This window comes from Rhinolophus ferrumequinum, chromosome 16 (assembly GCF_004115265.2).
Source record: "Rhinolophus ferrumequinum isolate MPI-CBG mRhiFer1 chromosome 16, mRhiFer1_v1.p, whole genome shotgun sequence".
NCBI lineage: Eukaryota > Metazoa > Chordata > Mammalia > Chiroptera > Rhinolophidae > Rhinolophus > Rhinolophus ferrumequinum.
The window spans coordinates 884,930-901,081 of record NC_046299.1 but is presented as its reverse complement, the minus strand read 5'-3'; the positions used below and the strand labels follow the sequence as shown (position 1 = coordinate 901,081).

The window sequence follows — 16,152 nt, the reverse complement described above, 5'->3', positions numbered from 1 at the left end:
ACACTCAGCGACCCGGGGGAACGCAGTGAGCCAAGCAGGGATGGCCAGCATGTGTCCGAGAGCAACGCAAGCGGCCCAGGCCCGCCGACCCACAGCAGGTAGTGGTCACAGGCAAGAGACCAGGGCCAGCGGGGCCAGCGCGAGGGGACGCGGGCCGGGACTCCCTGAGATTCCACACACCCAAGTCGGGAGATCGCCCGGGGGTAGGCTGAGGGCGTGTCCTCTTCCTAAGCCCCCAGCTCCTCCGAGGGGACACAAGGGCTTGTGGTGGGGCCTGTTTGTACCTGATTCTGCCGCTGGGACTTCTGTGTCCTGCGTTCAGACACACACACCCTCCACCCCCACTCCCCTGGCAGTCTGGGCTTCTCCCGCTCTGGTTCTGGGTCTCTGGTCTGTCCTGGGCTCTGAGTAGCTGTGTCTTTCTCTGTGTCTCGGTCTGGCTGTCAGTGTGTGTGTGTGTGTGTGTGTGTGTGTGTGTGTGTGTCCGACTTGTCCCCTCCCTCCTGCCCCAAGCTTCGCGCAGGCGGTGGAGCAGCCTTGCAGGGAGATGTCTCGACCACCGGGTTCCAGGGCCGGGGCGCGAACCCGGCGCGCAGATCCCGGCTCGGGCTTTCTCGAAGGAGTTGGGCTTTGGCTGGAGACACCCTGGACGAGTTCGTCTCCCGGAGCGCCTGGGCTTGGACTTGGAGATTGGGTTCCATTCCCGCGGCTTTGGGCGCTTCGGGTCACCAGGGAGTTGGCAGTGGGCCCTTGGCTGGTCTGGCAAGACGTTTCCTGACCTCTCCCACCCTCCTTTCCGGGGCCCAGACTCCGCACACACACTGCTCAGGACCAGTTGCCACCCTCTCCCCCTCTGAACCCAGCGCGTCCGCCGGTCCGCGCGGTCCCGGCCTGTGGCCACTACTGTGGCCTGGGGCTGGGGAGTTGAGGCAGCGGCGTTGGGGAGGGGACTGAGCTCAGTGGGGGCGGGGCTTGATGCGAATAAGCAGCCGCGGGCCGGGGGCGGGGCCTGGCCGAGGGCGGGGCCGGGAACGCGAGCCGCGCGGCCTGGTGCTCTAGTGCTCGGACGCCCCGAGCCCCCGCGTCCACGCCGGGCTGAGCGTTACCCCCGCCCTTCCCGTGGCCCCTGACCTGGACCCCCAGGCCCTACTCGCCCGAGCCAGGCCGCGCGGGCCGCCCGAGGAGGAGGAGGATGTCCTTCCAGGGCAAGAAGAGCATCCCTCGGATCACGGTGAGACCCGCTCCCTGCCCCGCGCCCCCTGCCCACTGCCCAGGAGGGGCCTGCCCTCCAGGCTCCCGGGTGGACCCTCCTGTCCCGCGCCGGGCCCCCGGCCCCCCGGGTGCAGCCCCCGTGCTTTCCCTGCCCCGGCGCTGGCCCTTCCCGCGCCGTAGCCGGGGGTCGGGGATCCCCGCTAGCGCCGCGCCGACCACCTTCAGAGCCGGGCGCACAGACCCAGGGCCCTGGCGGCTTCCTGGGACCTCCTCTGCGCCCAGCGAGGGCGGGCCCTGTTCCTTAAAGCGCTGGGTTCGGGTTCGCGGTGGCCTGGGGCGAGGCGGTGGACCTGATACTGGACTCCGCCTCGGGGTCGGTGGGCGGACATGGCCCTTTGTTGGCACCGCCGGCCTCGACTCCGGGCGCCGAGACGCTTCTCCAGGCCGCCCGCACCCCCAGGCTTTGCTGCCGCGCCCGGAGGTCTTGTTCCCAGACAAAGCGACTACAACCCCTGCCGCTCACTGGAGTCCCTGGTGGCCCGAACCCCTCCATGGATCTGGGGTTCGGAGATCCCAGGGGAGGCGAGTTCACTAGTTGCCGAGCCGGCACTTTGGCAGCTTCAGGACTCAGGGTGGGGGAGGAGACCCCCCTACAGCCACAAGCACTGGTGCGGGAGGTCAAATCGTCCTCCCCGCTCAGCCAGGAGACAAAGCCGCCCCTCCAGGCTCTAGGAGTCCTCTGAGGGAGGAAGGGGGGGAGGAGCCTGGGCTTCAGCTGGACGGTGGTGGGGCTCTCAGACCCAACTCTGAATTTGGCCTCCGTGGGAGGGCGGTGGGTTCCGTGAGGTTGCTGGCTCACTTCCTGAGATTCTCAAGGAGGAAGGCGCCCCTCTCCTTCGTACAGGAGGGGGTCCCGCCTGAAGACTGGCCCCCCCGGGGTCCTGACTGATGCAGGAAACCCACCAGCCACCAGCGGATGGTGGGAGGTCCAGGGTGAGGGGTGTGGGAGTGACAGCAGACCCTCTCCCAGGGGTGAGTCATAGGTAAGGCGACTGGTTTAGGGGAACTTCCGGCCCCATCTTGAGCCTTGCACCCCATTCCAGCTGCATGTCCCTCTGGGTCCCAAACTCAAGAAGGTCCCTAGAATCTGTGTCCAGATGCGTGTGTGTGTGTGTGTGTGTGTGTGTAGGGGGTGGTGAGCAGGGAAAACAAGACTTTAGTCTCTTCCTAATGGGAGTGGGGGTGGGGTGGTGAGCAGGGGACACAGGGCCCAGGTCTCTTTTCCCTGAAGACTTCCTCTTCTGACTGGTGTCCCTTGGTCTGATTTGAGGACCCGTTGGTCCACTGGGAGTGGGGGTGCCACAAGGGAAGGCAGGTCAAACACTGCTGCAGAAGCTGGGCAGTGTGGGTAATTGTGATGAGACCCAGGGGAGCTGGGCAGGAGTCGGCAAACTTCCGTCAATGGGCCAGACAGGAGATATTGTCAGCTTTCTGGGTGTGACCGTGTTCCAATAAAACTTCAGCCATGGACACTGAAATGTGAATTTCATATCATTTTTACAAGGCATGAAATATCCTTTTTTTGATGTTTTTCAACCAACATAAACTGTAAAACCATTCTTAGCTCCTGGCTGTTTATGGACAGGCCTGCATTTGACAGGCCGCAGTGTGTCAGCCCTTTTGTGGTGGTTTTGCCTTTAACCGACAGGGTCGGCCCCAAGCAGTGAGGTCTAAGAATAGAGAATAATGTAATGGGCTCACACGTCATGAATTATTTACCTTCTTGGTAGCCTCTTCGTGTTCTTACTAACCGCCCCACATGGCCTGGTCCTCCTGGCATCAGGCTGATGGCACCTACAGAGCCGGGGTGGGCACCAGGCCCCGACCTCCCGTGAAGTGCAGCCGTCTTTCCCACCTGGTGGAGTCACAGAAAGCCTTGAAGCTCAAACAAGATGATGGCAGGAGAAGTGTGGCCGACTTGTGCCCTCATCTGCATCGCTCTCCACTCTGCTCTTCTGCTTCTTTTTCTTGTTTTTCTCCATTATTCTCCCCGGGGTCAGACCATCACCCGACGCCCATCCCGCGACACCCACTTTCTGCCCACCTCTTTGTCCAGACGTTTGATGGGATGCTTAGAAGGCTTTATGTCTGCCAAGCATTGGCTCAGCCCCTGCCTGGTGCCCCAGCTCCATGCCATGGGTATGACCCGCGGAGAACTGGCCTTCTCCCTCATGCTTTGCTCACCCACTTGGGGTGCCCCCTGCACCCACCGGTGGCCACCGGATGCCTTCCTGGACCTTCACCCCATGGCCTCTCCATCAGCAGCTCCTGCTGCCCAACTCCCAGCCTCTCTGGGGTTCCTCTCTCGTCAGCCAGGTAACCCTGGCCCAAGGCCCCTCATGTCACCAGGGCACCCTCAGAAACCGCTCAGGTGACGGCCCCGTCCCCATCACTGGACACTACAAGCTCTGTTCTGTGCGGAGCCAACTTGATCTCTTTAAAACACCTGTCCAACCCTGCTGCAGGCCCCCCGTGGCAGCCCAACCCTGCTGCAGGCCCCCCGTGGCAGCCCACTGACTCCCCAAGCCAGGCATCTCTCACCCTCCCCTACTCCTGGGCCTCGCCCCCCTCCCCCTGGAAGGTTCCAGCCCCCAGATTCCTCTTGTCCTCTATCGCCTCAAGCTCTCTCCTGCCTCAAGGCCTTTGCGTGAGCGGTTTCCTGCCTGGACCTGCCCCTGGCTATGGCGCCTCCAGCATCAGCCCCTCAAAGCCAGGCCCTCTCTGTCCTAGAAGCAGCCACACCTCCCTCCTCAGCCATCATGTCACACTCTTCTGTTATTGTTTGTCACAGTCTGTGATAGCCGAGTGTGTCATTTCTTGGAGGCAATTCCCTAGGGAAGAAGGGCTGGGAGGGCGTGTGTGTGCGTGCGCTGTGGGGGCGGGCCCTGAGGGGTGGGGCAGGGCTGCCTCCTCTGCAGCTGCCTTTGGGGGTCCTTGGGGACAGTGAATGCTGCTGGCTTTTGTGTCGGGTTTTGTCTATACAGACTGTGCCCGAATGTTTCAGTCGTAAATCCAGAGTGAGCAGCTGTACTGAGATGTTGGGTAACTCAGTTTGGAGAAAACGTATCCATTCTTTTTGTTTGCAATAGAGTGACCGCCTTTTGATCAAAGGTGGGAAGGTCGTGAACGATGACCAGTCCTTCTACGCGGATCTGTACGTGGAAGACGGTTTGATCAAGTAAGTTTCTGCCTGAAGTCCCTTCCCAGGTCATAAGTGTGCACACTGATTACATGTTGTCTGGGGTGTTTCCCCTCGGGTGAAATCCATGTAAATGGTTTTCCTTTCCCAAGCCTTCGTTCCCTAGAAATGGCTCTAGCTCAGGCCTTCAGCAACGACAGACCTGGCACGGTTCTGGTGTCGTCCTGGCTTTGGCACGACTCGGGCTCCCAGTAGCTGCTGAGTAACTACTTACTGAGCACACCTGCTGTGTACCTTCTCTGCTCGTCTGTGTCAGGCAGCTCCGGCCACTCGTCAGTCAAGGGCAAGTGGACACCACAGTGGGCACCACAAGAGCAGCTGCGTGGCACGGGCTGGACACTCCACGCTGGGCGTCTTAACTCACTTCACAGGGTGTCCTGCTCTCTGACAGTCCACAGGGGTTCTGCTAAGTCCTGGCTGCGTGACCCTCTTCCAAGCACCAGAGACCAAACGCACACTTCCCAGCTTCTCCGTGTTGCCGGGGAGCCAGTTCATGTTCTGAGCTGCGCTTCCTAACCAGCGACATCTCTTTTTGTTGCTTTCAGACAAATTGGAGAGAACCTCATTGTCCCTGGGGGCATCAGGACGATTGATGCCCACGGCCTGATGGTCCTGCCAGGTGGCATCGACGTCCACACCAGGCTGCAGATGCCCGTGCTGGGCATGACCCCCGCTGACGACTTCTGCCAGGGCACCAAGGCAGCCCTTGCGGGAGGGACCACCATGATATGTGAGTGTCCCCAGGTTGGGCAGCGTCCGTCCCCAACCTTGGTCCTCTGCCAGGTGTGTGTGTCGCAGGAAGAGTTTTGCCCAGGGGGGTTTTTGTCAGTCCTATCTCCCCTCTAGCATTCCTCAGCCTGATAACCCCCAACCTGGAGTACCTTCCCTGTCGACATCCTGTTTCTCATCCCGAGCCATTGTGCCAGCTCTGGAACACCCCTGACATTTCCATGGGGGCAAATGGATGTGTGCCCAGTTATTTATTTCCTGGGAAGCCAGGGGCTGGCAAAGGACTAAGTTGGAAAACCCAATGCTTTGGAGAAGCAGAGGGGTTGTACCATCTGAAATGTCAGACACATTTGTCCCTGAACCTCCCATCAAGACTGGTGTGCAGAAAGTCCCCGCCTGTGACAAGAAGCGTTAAAGACGACAAAATACTTAGTATTTATTACCTTGCCGGCAGCCACCAGCATCACCGTTTCTTTAGTGCTGGCTCTGTGCCACGCTTCAGCTCACGTTCTCTCCTTGGCACCCCCTGAGCTCAGAGGAGAAGCCCCATTTGACAGCTCGTGTGATAGCCTTGCTCACGGTAGGCACAGGACATAGGTGAGGATGAGGCACCAGGCCCAGCCCCCCTCTCGGCCTTGAACCGGTTACCCTCAGTGCTGAGTGCACACGTCCCCACTGTGGTGCAGACCTGTGTCACAAAGCTAGCGGGATCCTGGCTGCACTGTGCTCTGGCCGCGTGACCTCAGGGACCTGAGTTTACTTTTAGAAGTCACTCTCCTAACCTGTGAGGCGGGGGAGGCTGTGAGGTCTGAGCCAGCTTGTGCTTTGTGGTACCTTGTGCATGGTGAGTGCTCAGTAAATGCTGTCACTACTGCCATCTAAGGACTCTGGACTGCTTCACAAGTGACATTTAGCCATTGCCAAAATCATGGCCTGGTTTGGTTTACTCAACCAGGAAGTGAAGAAAAGCCACAGTGGTCCATCTTTAGTTTGACTCAGAAGACTGGTCATTCCAGGCCATTGCTCATGCTGGTTGCTGGTGGCCCCAGCCAGTCAGGACATCTTCATGGTTGATGTCACCTGCTCGTGCCAGCACCAAGGCATCAGAAAGCTGTGAGGTCTGGATGGAGAGATGCTACAGGCACAAGGCTGGCTTCTGTTGAGCCATGTGCTTCCTCCATCTGCCAGCCCCAGGTTGGAGCTGTGAACAGCCTTTACGGTGGGACAGGCACGTGCTCCCATGGGGTCCTGGGTTCTTGTTCTGAACTGTGGAAGCACAGGGACCCCGCATGGGGGTGTGCTGGAGGAGGCGCGTGCCTTCTGCTGGCCACCCTAGTCTTGCCCTCACCCAGGAGAGGACGTGAGGTTGGTTGGCATGGCAGGGTGGCTGCACCATGGCTTTGTGTACCCCCAGTTTCTCCACATGATGGGGTGGCACTATTCAAGGGGTGTGCAGTCACACCCCACGCGCCGTTCCGGCTCAGCTCCCAGGTCCAGCACCCTGTACAGCACCACCTACCCCTCAGGTGTGCCTGGTTCAGGTGGAGACCTGAGCTGGACGTTACGGCCTTCAGCTGCCACTCATGCTTCTCGGGGTGTCCATTGGGGAGTGGGGTGGCTTGGACCTGGACTTTCTCTGCTTAGAGGGAGACTGGGAGGTGGGGCAGGAAGTGCCTCTGTGGGCAGAACCAATGGGCAGGCTGACCGCAGCATCAGCCCCCAGCCTGGGTGCCCGTGGCCACGCCTCTGCTGTGCTCAAATGTGCTTTCTGATCTCTTGGAAACATGAAATCCATCCTCCTTGGAGCCCAGGGTGATGCCCAGTGGCCGCGGGGTAGGGGTGGGGCCTCTGCTGACTGCACTGCCCCCCACAGTGGACCACGTGTTTCCTGACACGGGTGTGAGCCTGCTGACAGCCTACGAGCAGTGGCGGGAGCGAGCGGACAGTGAGGCCTGCTGTGACTACTCCCTGCATGTGGACATCCCCCGCTGGCACGAGGGTGTCAGGGAGGAGCTGGAGGCCCTGGTCAAGGATAAGGGTGAGCGCTGGTCCTGCGGCCGGGCAGAGGGGCAGCCGGAGGGCGGGTGGCTCGGAGCTGGGCTTTCCTGGCTGCCAGTGGGAAGCCCCCTCCCCAGCCCCGGGCGAGCTGGACTCTGCCTCCGTCTGACCCCAGGGCAGGTGGCCAGGAGTTGAGGGAATTGGACAAGAGACACTCGAGGGTCGAGTCTACCTCTGAAGGATCTAGACTAAGAGGCCACCTGCCTCCCGTGTCTGAGGGACGTAGCCGGTAACTGTTCTCCCAAGAGACGCAGCGGTCGCAGCTCTCGCTGTGGTCTCTTCTCTTGGCCCTGGGTGAAGGAAAGCGCTATGCGTTTTCCTAGAATCTGTAGAGGGAAAATGCATGGAAACCGTCAGCGATAAAACCTGAAACCTGTGGCTGCCTGTGCTATCAACAGGGTTAAGTTGTTTTCATCAAAAGTCCTGAAGCTAAAACCACACCTGAGTTTCATTGTGGCTCTCATGAAGTTAGATGAAGTTAGAGAGGGGTTAGCATTACTGGGGCACTTGTGAGGATTCTCACCTGTGCTCACTGTGGGGAACAATTGGGAGCAGGCAGGGGGTGGAGCTGGGCCGACCCATCCTGATTGCCGCTTGTCAGTGAGTGTATGTGGGGCGGGTGCCCGAGGGAGGCAGCATGGGGGAGGGCTGCCCGCCCTGGCCCCCCTGGAAATGGGGGAGCAGTGGAGTCCCCCCAGGTGTCCCCCTCAGTGATGGCCGAGCACCAGGCCCTTCTTCCTGTCTTCCAGGCGTGAACTCCTTCCTGGTCTTCATGGCATACAAGGACAGGTGTCAGTGCACCGACAGCCAGGTGAGTGCCCTGTGGAGGGACCGCAGGTGTCTCTTGGGCTGCTGCCAGGAGACGCAGCTCCACATGGCCACACTCTCTCCCCAGATGTATGAGCTGTTCAGTACCATCCGGGACCTGGGAGCTGTGGCCCAAGTGCACGCGGAGAATGGGGACATAGTGGACGAGGTGTGGGGGCTGTTGGGGGCGGGGCGGCCGTGGGACACCTGCGATGAGCACTGAACCCCGCAGACCTGGAGGGAGCCCATATTGAACGCGTTCAGTAAATTGCGGGCCCAGGGTCAGAGGTCAAGCCAGCAGGGGCTTAGGGGAGCCTGGGGAGCTTTTCGCAGAAACAGATTTTTCCATGCTCAATTCTTATCAAAGCTTCCCTCAAAATAAGACGTGGCTTCATGGGGGTGACAGACTGGGGTTTCCCACTGCGTCCCACCCCCATAGACTGAGGCCCCGCTGGGAGCTGGACCCTTGTTTTGTTCCTTCTGAGCAGTGAGCACATGTGAGGGAGCGGTGGCCTGTCCTCCAGTCACAGCACAGGCGGTCCTGGTCCTGAGGACGCGGAGCCCACTTGCCCTCCCCTCAGGCCCTGGGCTGTGAGGTGGGATGCCCGTGGCCTCTGGGCTCCGCGCTCGCCATTTCCCTCCTCACGCCTCTGGTGTTCCCTGCATTCCAGTGCTGCAGGGCCTCTAGGAGGGCCCAGGGGCCTGGAGGGAGGTCACACCCCCCCCCAAGCCCACCTCCCTGATATCCCAGACCCGCAAAGAACCATCCTCGGGCATCTGGCTCTCCTCCCCCCAAGTGCAACAGGAAGGGGGTGACATTTGGGGAGGCACGCTGGGTTCCCGGGTCCTCGTTGTCCATTCAGCTACAGGCCTTCGGCGCTGTGTGTGTCTCCGTGGTCGAGCTCAACATACAGGCACTGACCGGCTGTGCTGGGGAGTCTTGTTCTGGGGTCCACGGGGCTCTGCCTTCCCCCCCATTGTCCACGCCAGAGCCTGGCATCTGTGTTGTCTTTATACAAGAGGGATGTTCTGGCATGGATATGCAAGGGCGAGTGTGCTTGCGGAAGATGCCGTCCACCCACTGAGGCTGTGCAGAGCCCCCAGGGCACACCCAGCACGGTGGGCAGGGCAGTGCAGCCGTCTTGGCCCCGCCAGCCAGGAGCTCTGTGACCTTGGGCCAGGCCCTTCCCCTCTCCAAGTCCTATCTCCTCATCTGCGGTTCTAGGAGCTGCAGTCACGCCTCCAATGCCCTCCCCTCCTCCATTTGAGTTCTCTGTGGTTGGGGATTCTGGGGAGCCCAGGAGGCCCAAGACTCAGCTCAGGCGGCAGGGTCTCCCAGGCAGTGGAAGTCACACCCAGCTGGGGCTCCCAGGCCTGCTGCACTGTGACATCCTGTCGTTTCTTTAGGAGCAGAAGCGGCTGCTGGAGCTTGGTGTCACCGGCCCTGAGGGTCACGTGCTCAGCCGCCCCGAGGAGGTAGGAGCTGTGCCTGCTGAGCGAGCCCACGCCAGCACTGGCTGTGCCCCAGATGTCACCTCCCTCTGGGGCTGGATCCCGGCTCCAACGCCCAGCAGGGCTGTGGTCACGCTGCCCTCATCTGGGAGGTGTGAATCCCGGGCCCTTCCCCCACCAGGCAGCTGTCCCCCGTGACCACTGGTCACACAGTCCAGTACTTGAGGCAGAGAAGGCGGTGTGGTCAGGCCCTGGTAATGCCAGGGGTCAGCCCCAATCCTGGGCACCGGGCCCCAGGCTGGGGTCCTCACCCGCCCGAGGGTGCCCCCTCGGGCACAGGGTCTGGCATCCTGTGCCCACACTGGTCAGGAGCCCAGGGCCCTCTCGTGGCCTGAGTGTCCCTGTCCCCAGGTGGAGGCCGAAGCTGTGTACCGTGCTGTCACTGTAGCCAAGCAGGCCAACTGCCCCCTGTATGTCACCAAAGTGATGAGCAAGAGTGCGGCCGACGTGGTGGCCCTCGCCAAGCGCAGGGGTGAGTGCTAGGGCTGGACCCCGACGCTGGGCAGGGTCTGAGGGGGTTGGGATCACATTCTCGGCCCCCCAGGAACTCAGCTGGCTTAACTGAGGCTCAGAGCGGGACAGGCCTTCTTGGGAGGCAGCCCGCCTCCACGCCTCACTCCTCATCGTGGGCACTCTAGGGCCGTGGCTGTGCGGCTTGTGGGAGTCCCTGTGTGGCTGGCGGGTCCCCCATCTTGTTGGAGCAGCAACTGTTTACCAGGGTCCCTGAAGCAGAAAGTGGGGCCTCTTGGCCTTGTTTTCACAGATGTGAATGACCGAATTGTGCTGTGTGGGCGATGGTGGGGGGTGATTCTATGTGCACAGACGTGAATGACAACTGTGGGTGTGGGGAACCTTGCCCAGCTGACCCCCACCGGGAGCCCCACGTTACTGTCCGCTGGGCACCTCCATGCATCCAGGAGCTGGGGTGCACATCCTGAGGGCAGGGTGCCCTCTGCTCACAGAGCATCCATATAGCTGGAGGAGGAAGTGGGTCACTGAGAAGTGGGTCACTGAGTCCCTGCAGACAGGCCATGGCCAGGCATGGGGTGGGCAGGGGCCGGGCAGTGAGCTGATTGGGTCTCACTCCAGCCTGTGGACAGTGGAGTGCCCAGCAAGCCTGATTTCCAGCAGGGGGTGTGAGAGAGTGTGTATGGAGAGGACCCCCCCCACACCTGCCCAGTGCCAGGTGCCCCCGAAGAGGGGGACAGGCTGTCCAGGGAAATCAAGGGGCAGTTGGAGGGTGTCAGCAGTGCAGTGCCCAGCCTCCACCCTGCCCGGGTCCTGGGGGCATGCTGTATCGTGGGCCTCACTGCAGGGGTGGTCGTGTTTGGGGAGCCCATCACCGCCAGCCTGGGCACGGACGGCTCGCACTACTGGAGCAAGAACTGGGCAAAGGCTGCGGCCTTTGTCACTTCACCCCCCATCAACCCAGACCCCACCACTGCAGACCACCTCACCTCCCTGCTGTCCAGGTAAGGAGCTGCTTGGGGGTCCCCAGGGTGGCCCGAGTGCTCCACGCCCCGCTACAACCTTGGCCTGCCAGCAGCTCCAGGCCCCTCCCATCTATATTGATCTGCCCCCGCACGCCCCACACTGAGGCTGGGCTCTGCCCAGCACTGCCCTCACAGCCAGCCTCTAGCCCCTGTGGGCTGCGCTGGCCCTGGTGGGAGTGAAGCTGATCAGCCAGGCCCCTCTGGGTTCCCTGACCCCAGCTTGTTCTCAGCGGGGATCTGCAGGTGACCGGCAGTGCCCACTGCACCTTCAGCACCGCCCAGAAGGCTGTTGGCAAAGACAACTTCACCCTGATCCCCGAGGGCACAAACGGCGTGGAGGAGCGCATGTCAGTGGTGTGGGAGAAGTGTGTGGTGAGCACCAAGACCTGGGCCGCTGTGCACCCCGCCCGGGTCGGGAAGCTGCCCGCCCAGGAAATGCACCGCGTGGGACAGAATCAGTGTGTGGGCCCCAGGCTGTCGACCCCCAGCCTGGCCGTCCAGGGAACCTCACCCACCGGTTCTGGTGCCCCCAGAGGATACCCCTCAGCCATGGACAGCTGGGCCCTCCCGGGGCCCCTTCCTGGTGGCGTTTCGCTCTGCGGTGCGAGTGGTGTCCCCAGAACTTCTGAGATCTCAGCCCTGTCGGGCATCCCCTGTCCCCCGTGCCCCCACCCCAGCCCTGAGCTCCACCCTGGGCTGAGGTCCTGACCCCAGCTCCCCTCGCTGCCCTGCTTCCCAGGCCTCCTGGCCACCAGGGAGACAGTCACATCCCTTAGGGGACACAGATATGGAAGCTTCTCCATTTCTTTACCCACAAAGTGAACACAGAGGCCACGCCTTGTCTGCAGGAAGGGTCCCACCAGCAGGCTGGCTGAGACGGACCCACTGACGGGCGCCCTGGGGGTGTGGGTCTGACGCTGCTCGCTGCCTGGGGGGCAGGGTGCCACTGTCCCCACAGAGCCTGAGACCAGATGTCAGGAAAGGTGTTCCCTCCCCTCAGCTTGGCTTCTTGCTTCTCAGGCCTCAGGGAAAATGGACGAGAATGAGTTCGTCGCTGTGACCAGTACAAATGCAGCCAAAATCTTCAATTTTTACCCAAGGAAGGGGCGAGTGGCTGTGGGCTCTGATGCTGACCTGGTTATATGGAACCCCAAGGCCACAAAGATCATCTCTGCCAAGAGCCACAACCTGGTGAGAGAAGCCAGGCCTGGGCAGGGTCGGGGCAAGGTCGGGGCTTGGAGACCTGGCAGCCTTCCCGGGGCTTCAGGGATGGCACTAGGACACGAGGCCGGGACGTCTGTCTAGAGACTGCAGTGTGGGTCAGGTAGCCCCATGTGCCCTTTGTCCTAAGAAATGGCCCTCAGGAATTGGCACCGGAGGTTGAGGCCACCTACTTCTGTGCTCTGGCCCAGCCAAGGGCCTGTGTCAGATCCCCAGGCCCCCTGACCCCCCACGGGGTGCTGTGGGATGGTGTGGACCCTTGTCCCTGTGTCCCCAGAACGTGGAGTACAATGTTTTCGAAGGCGTCGAGTGCCGAGGCGTCCCCACGGTCGTCATCAGTCAGGGCAGGGTTGTGCTGGAGGACGGGAACATGTTTGTCACCCCGGGGGCTGGCCGATTCATTCCTCGGAAGACGTTCCCGGACTTTGTGTACAAGAGGATAAAGGCACGCAACAGGGTACGGCCTGGCCTGGGTGGGGAGCGGGGAGGCGGGAGTTCTGGGGCCGTCCCCGTGTCCGGGAGCTTTGTCCCCTGTCTGGACCTGCTCTGTTGGTGGGGTCTCGGGGGACTCTGCACGCTTTGGTTCCAGTAGCCCATGGTGGCTGTGGACTGTGCAGAGGGGAAAGAAAGCATCACCAGTGGCCACCTCCCCAAGTAAACTGCCATAGGAATGGAACAGAGACCCTCCCGTTCAGGGTGTTGTGAACAGGCTTGTTGCCAAAGCAGGCAGGTGTGCACTTTTCACACTGGTTCTTGTGAACTTTGGTGCTGTGAGCACTCTTCTGCATCTTCACCGTCTCTTCTCACAACCCTGCATGTGATGGATGCGCCAGGCACCTCTGGTTCGCACACACATGCTCACACGGACACACATGCACGCACACTCAGATGTGCTCCCACACACTAGAAGGATCTCTGCACTGGGGCGGGCCAACACGGGTCCCCTCTATGGGGAAGAAGCTGCGTCTGCTCTAACAGGCTGTCAGGGACCCCGCAGCTGCCCCCAGGCCTGACTGAGGACACCGCACCACCTCCGTCCGTCTGAGCAGGTTGACAGGCAGGGTCCAGGTCACAGGCTTTCCTCTCGTGCCCAAGGGGTAGGGTCCGGGGCACACTGTGAGGTCGCTTACCCAGCTTCACATACAGCCAGAGGTGACATCTGAGGCACAGACAGATGACAGTGATGGGGTGACCTGAGTCTTTGGGATGTGACACCCACACTGGCCCTGCACCTCTGCCCGGGGTAACCCTGGGGCAGGATTTAGTCAGAAGCCCCCAGGGCTGAGCCCTGCGTTCCTGGGTCTAAACCACGATCCTGAGGGAGGTGCCAGCTACACGTCTGGACGTTGGGCTTCGGTCTGTGGGCCATTTGTCCACCGCAGTGACTACTGGGAATGCCTCTGACTTTGGGGGACATTTTCAGGGCCCCCCCCAGGGCCTCTTGTAACAGGGCTGGAGTGGGCTGCACTGTAGGACAGTGGTTCCTGACGAGGCAGACACTGTTGGGGCCAGTTTCCAATTCCAAACAGTGTCCTCCTCTGTGGGGCCACTCGTCTGAGCAAAGGGAGGCAGGTGTGCACACGTGTGTGAGGGAGGTGTGTGCACACATGTGAGGGAGGGAGAAGGGGAGGGAAGTGGATGTCTCTTTGGCGGGGAGCCCGGGAGCTTCTTAGCCCCCAGACAGGCTGGCAGAGCAGAGAGGGCCAGGCTCTGGGGTAGGGGACCCCCTGCCCTCCAGCTGCAGGGTGGCTCACATCCTTCACGCCCCTTTGGCCCGCAGCTGGCGGAGATCCACGGTGTGCCCCGAGGCCTGTATGACGGGCCAGTCCACGAGGTGATGGTGCCCGCCAAGCCAGGGGGTGGCGCCCAGGCGCGTGCGTCCTGCCCAGGGAAGATCTCGGTGCCGCCGGTGCGCAACCTGCACCAGTCGGGGTTCAGCCTGTCTGGTGAGCTGGGCCTGGGGGTGCTCCCTGTAGGTGAGGGCGGGAAGGCTGAGGCCCCGCCCACCCGTGCCTGCAGGCGGAAGGCGCCACCAGGGCAGGGTTTCCTATTGCCCTGGTTGGGGGGCGGCCAGGTGTGTGAGGCCCGCCGGGAAGTCTCTTCCTGCCCCAGCGTCTGCGGGCGGGGAGGGGGATTGTGGCACCCCCACCTTGAATCAGCCGTTCAGAAGAGGGGCTGTCACAGCCCAGGGGGAGCACGGGACGCCCACCCCAGCCCGAGTCACGTGTGAGGCACACGTGTGGGCACTCAGGCGCACTCTGCTGTGGAGGCCTCGGAGGGCTCAGGTGGCCCGTTGGCGGGCTGCCGAAGGACAGGGGCCTCTGGAGACCGTCTTGGCTGTGCTTCCAGCTGTGACACATTCCTCCAGAAGCACTGAGCCCCAGGCTGTCCCTGCAGGCTACAGCCAGACCCTCCCTCTCTCTTTCCAGCCCTGGGGTGGGAGCCAATCCACCCCTGATGTCTTGTGTCATCCTCTCAGGAGGTGATGGCAATCCCTGCTCGCCTCCTGGGGCCATAGGGCCAGGGGATGGTCCCCTTTGAAATGCAGCCTGTGTGCAGGGTGGCCCCAGACCCCTCGGAGGGACCAGGCAGCACTGGCCTAGCCCATGCTGTGGATGGCTTCCCAGAGAGGGTCACCCCTGACCTCCAGTCCCGGGCCTGGTCACCTGGTCTACCCGCCATGGCCACCCCGGGGCATCAGGGCCCCCGCGGTGTGGGTGGGTGTGGACTCTGCAGCCCTGGCCTTTGGGACGCGTCCTGTCTGGGACCCCTGCCCCTGCCCACTCCCCACCTTTTCTGCAGGGTCGCAGGCGGACGACCACATCGCCAGACGCACCGCCCAGAAGATCATGGCGCCCCCTGGCGGACGTTCCAACATTACCTCACTGTCCTAGACATGGCAGCTGGGGTGCCAGCACGCTGGTGGGGCACCGTTCACCGCGGTCGCTTCCCCTTTGTCGGGCTGATTTTGAAAGGTGCTTGGCCTTCCCTTCCTCTCCCCAGAAACTCTCCCTTTCGGGTCCCAGGTTCTGTAAGGAGGAACTCCCCCAAGGAAAGGGCCGACTGGGGAGGTTTCACTGCCAGGGGCAGTGCAGGTGGCCCCAGCCAAGGTGCTAGGGTACCTCACGAAGGCAGGGCAACCACTCCACTAGAGCTGTGACATGGGGCCCCGTGACATGGGACAGGCCGAGAGGCTGGGTGTCTGCTCCCTCCTCTGGGTGTGACCCACTGTCCCTGGAAGCCCAGGCTCTGCCACCTGCCCCGTCCCCCACCCAGCAGCCCCAGGGCTGCTGTGATTCAGGGACCCCTCAGAATGTAGTGCAGGGCGGCTCCCGGCAGGACTCCTGCGGCCGTTGTACACTTTTCCAAGGACCAAACCTCACCTTTTAGTCGCCTGTCTCCGGGGCAGTTCTCGGGGCCTGTAGGGGGGATGCCCTCCTTCCTTACCAGATGTGCATCCCGATAGTTTCTTAGAGCAGAAGTTTTGTGTGGTGAGGACAGCTATAGCCAGGACTGCATGTCACCACGGCCCAGAGCACAGCACAGCCCCAGCCTCATGGGGAGCGGGTCAATTAAAGCATCTGGGTCGGAAGCTACTCCACCTTCTCTGCCCCCTGCACCATCCTCATATCCTCCCACCCCCAGCGGGTCATGCGTCGGACCCTTGTGAACATCCTGTGCCCCTAGGCCTGGCTTCGTGCTGGCTGTGACGTGGGACCCCAGGGACAGTGCTGCGCTCAGCCTGGGCTGGGAGGGGACAGGACTGAGTGCTGGGGATGGGCTTCCCCTCTGCCCGTCAGGAAACGGGGCCTGGGCACCGTGCCCGAGCCCAGTCCCAGGTCAGGGACACGGGCACGACCC

General features: G+C 62.0%; 1 protein-coding gene across 3 annotated transcripts; it reads left to right on the top strand.

Moving 5' to 3' along the window:
• Positions 1-1,030: 1,030 nt before the first annotated feature.
• On the top strand, positions 1,031-15,879 carry DPYSL4 (dihydropyrimidinase like 4). 3 transcript variants are annotated; one of them, XM_033129744.1, is made up of 15 exons: positions 1,031-1,231; positions 4,362-4,450; positions 5,017-5,201; positions 7,074-7,238; positions 8,008-8,069; positions 8,154-8,234; positions 9,473-9,541; positions 9,929-10,049; positions 10,893-11,049; positions 11,301-11,442; positions 12,091-12,261; positions 12,569-12,748; positions 14,072-14,237; positions 15,094-15,195; positions 15,226-15,879. In XM_033129744.1, the coding sequence occupies exons 1-14, from the start codon at positions 1,193-1,195 to the stop codon at positions 15,183-15,185; spliced, it is 1,719 nt and encodes a 572-aa protein (XP_032985635.1). In that variant the 5' UTR covers positions 1,031-1,192; the 3' UTR covers positions 15,186-15,195; positions 15,226-15,879. The 3 variants fall into 3 exon arrangements, with proteins under 3 accessions (XP_032985635.1, XP_032985634.1, XP_032985636.1); XM_033129743.1 differs by having other exon boundaries at positions 15,094-15,879; XM_033129745.1 differs by lacking the exon at positions 8,154-8,234 and having other exon boundaries at positions 15,094-15,879.
• Positions 15,880-16,152: the final 273 nt, after the last annotated feature.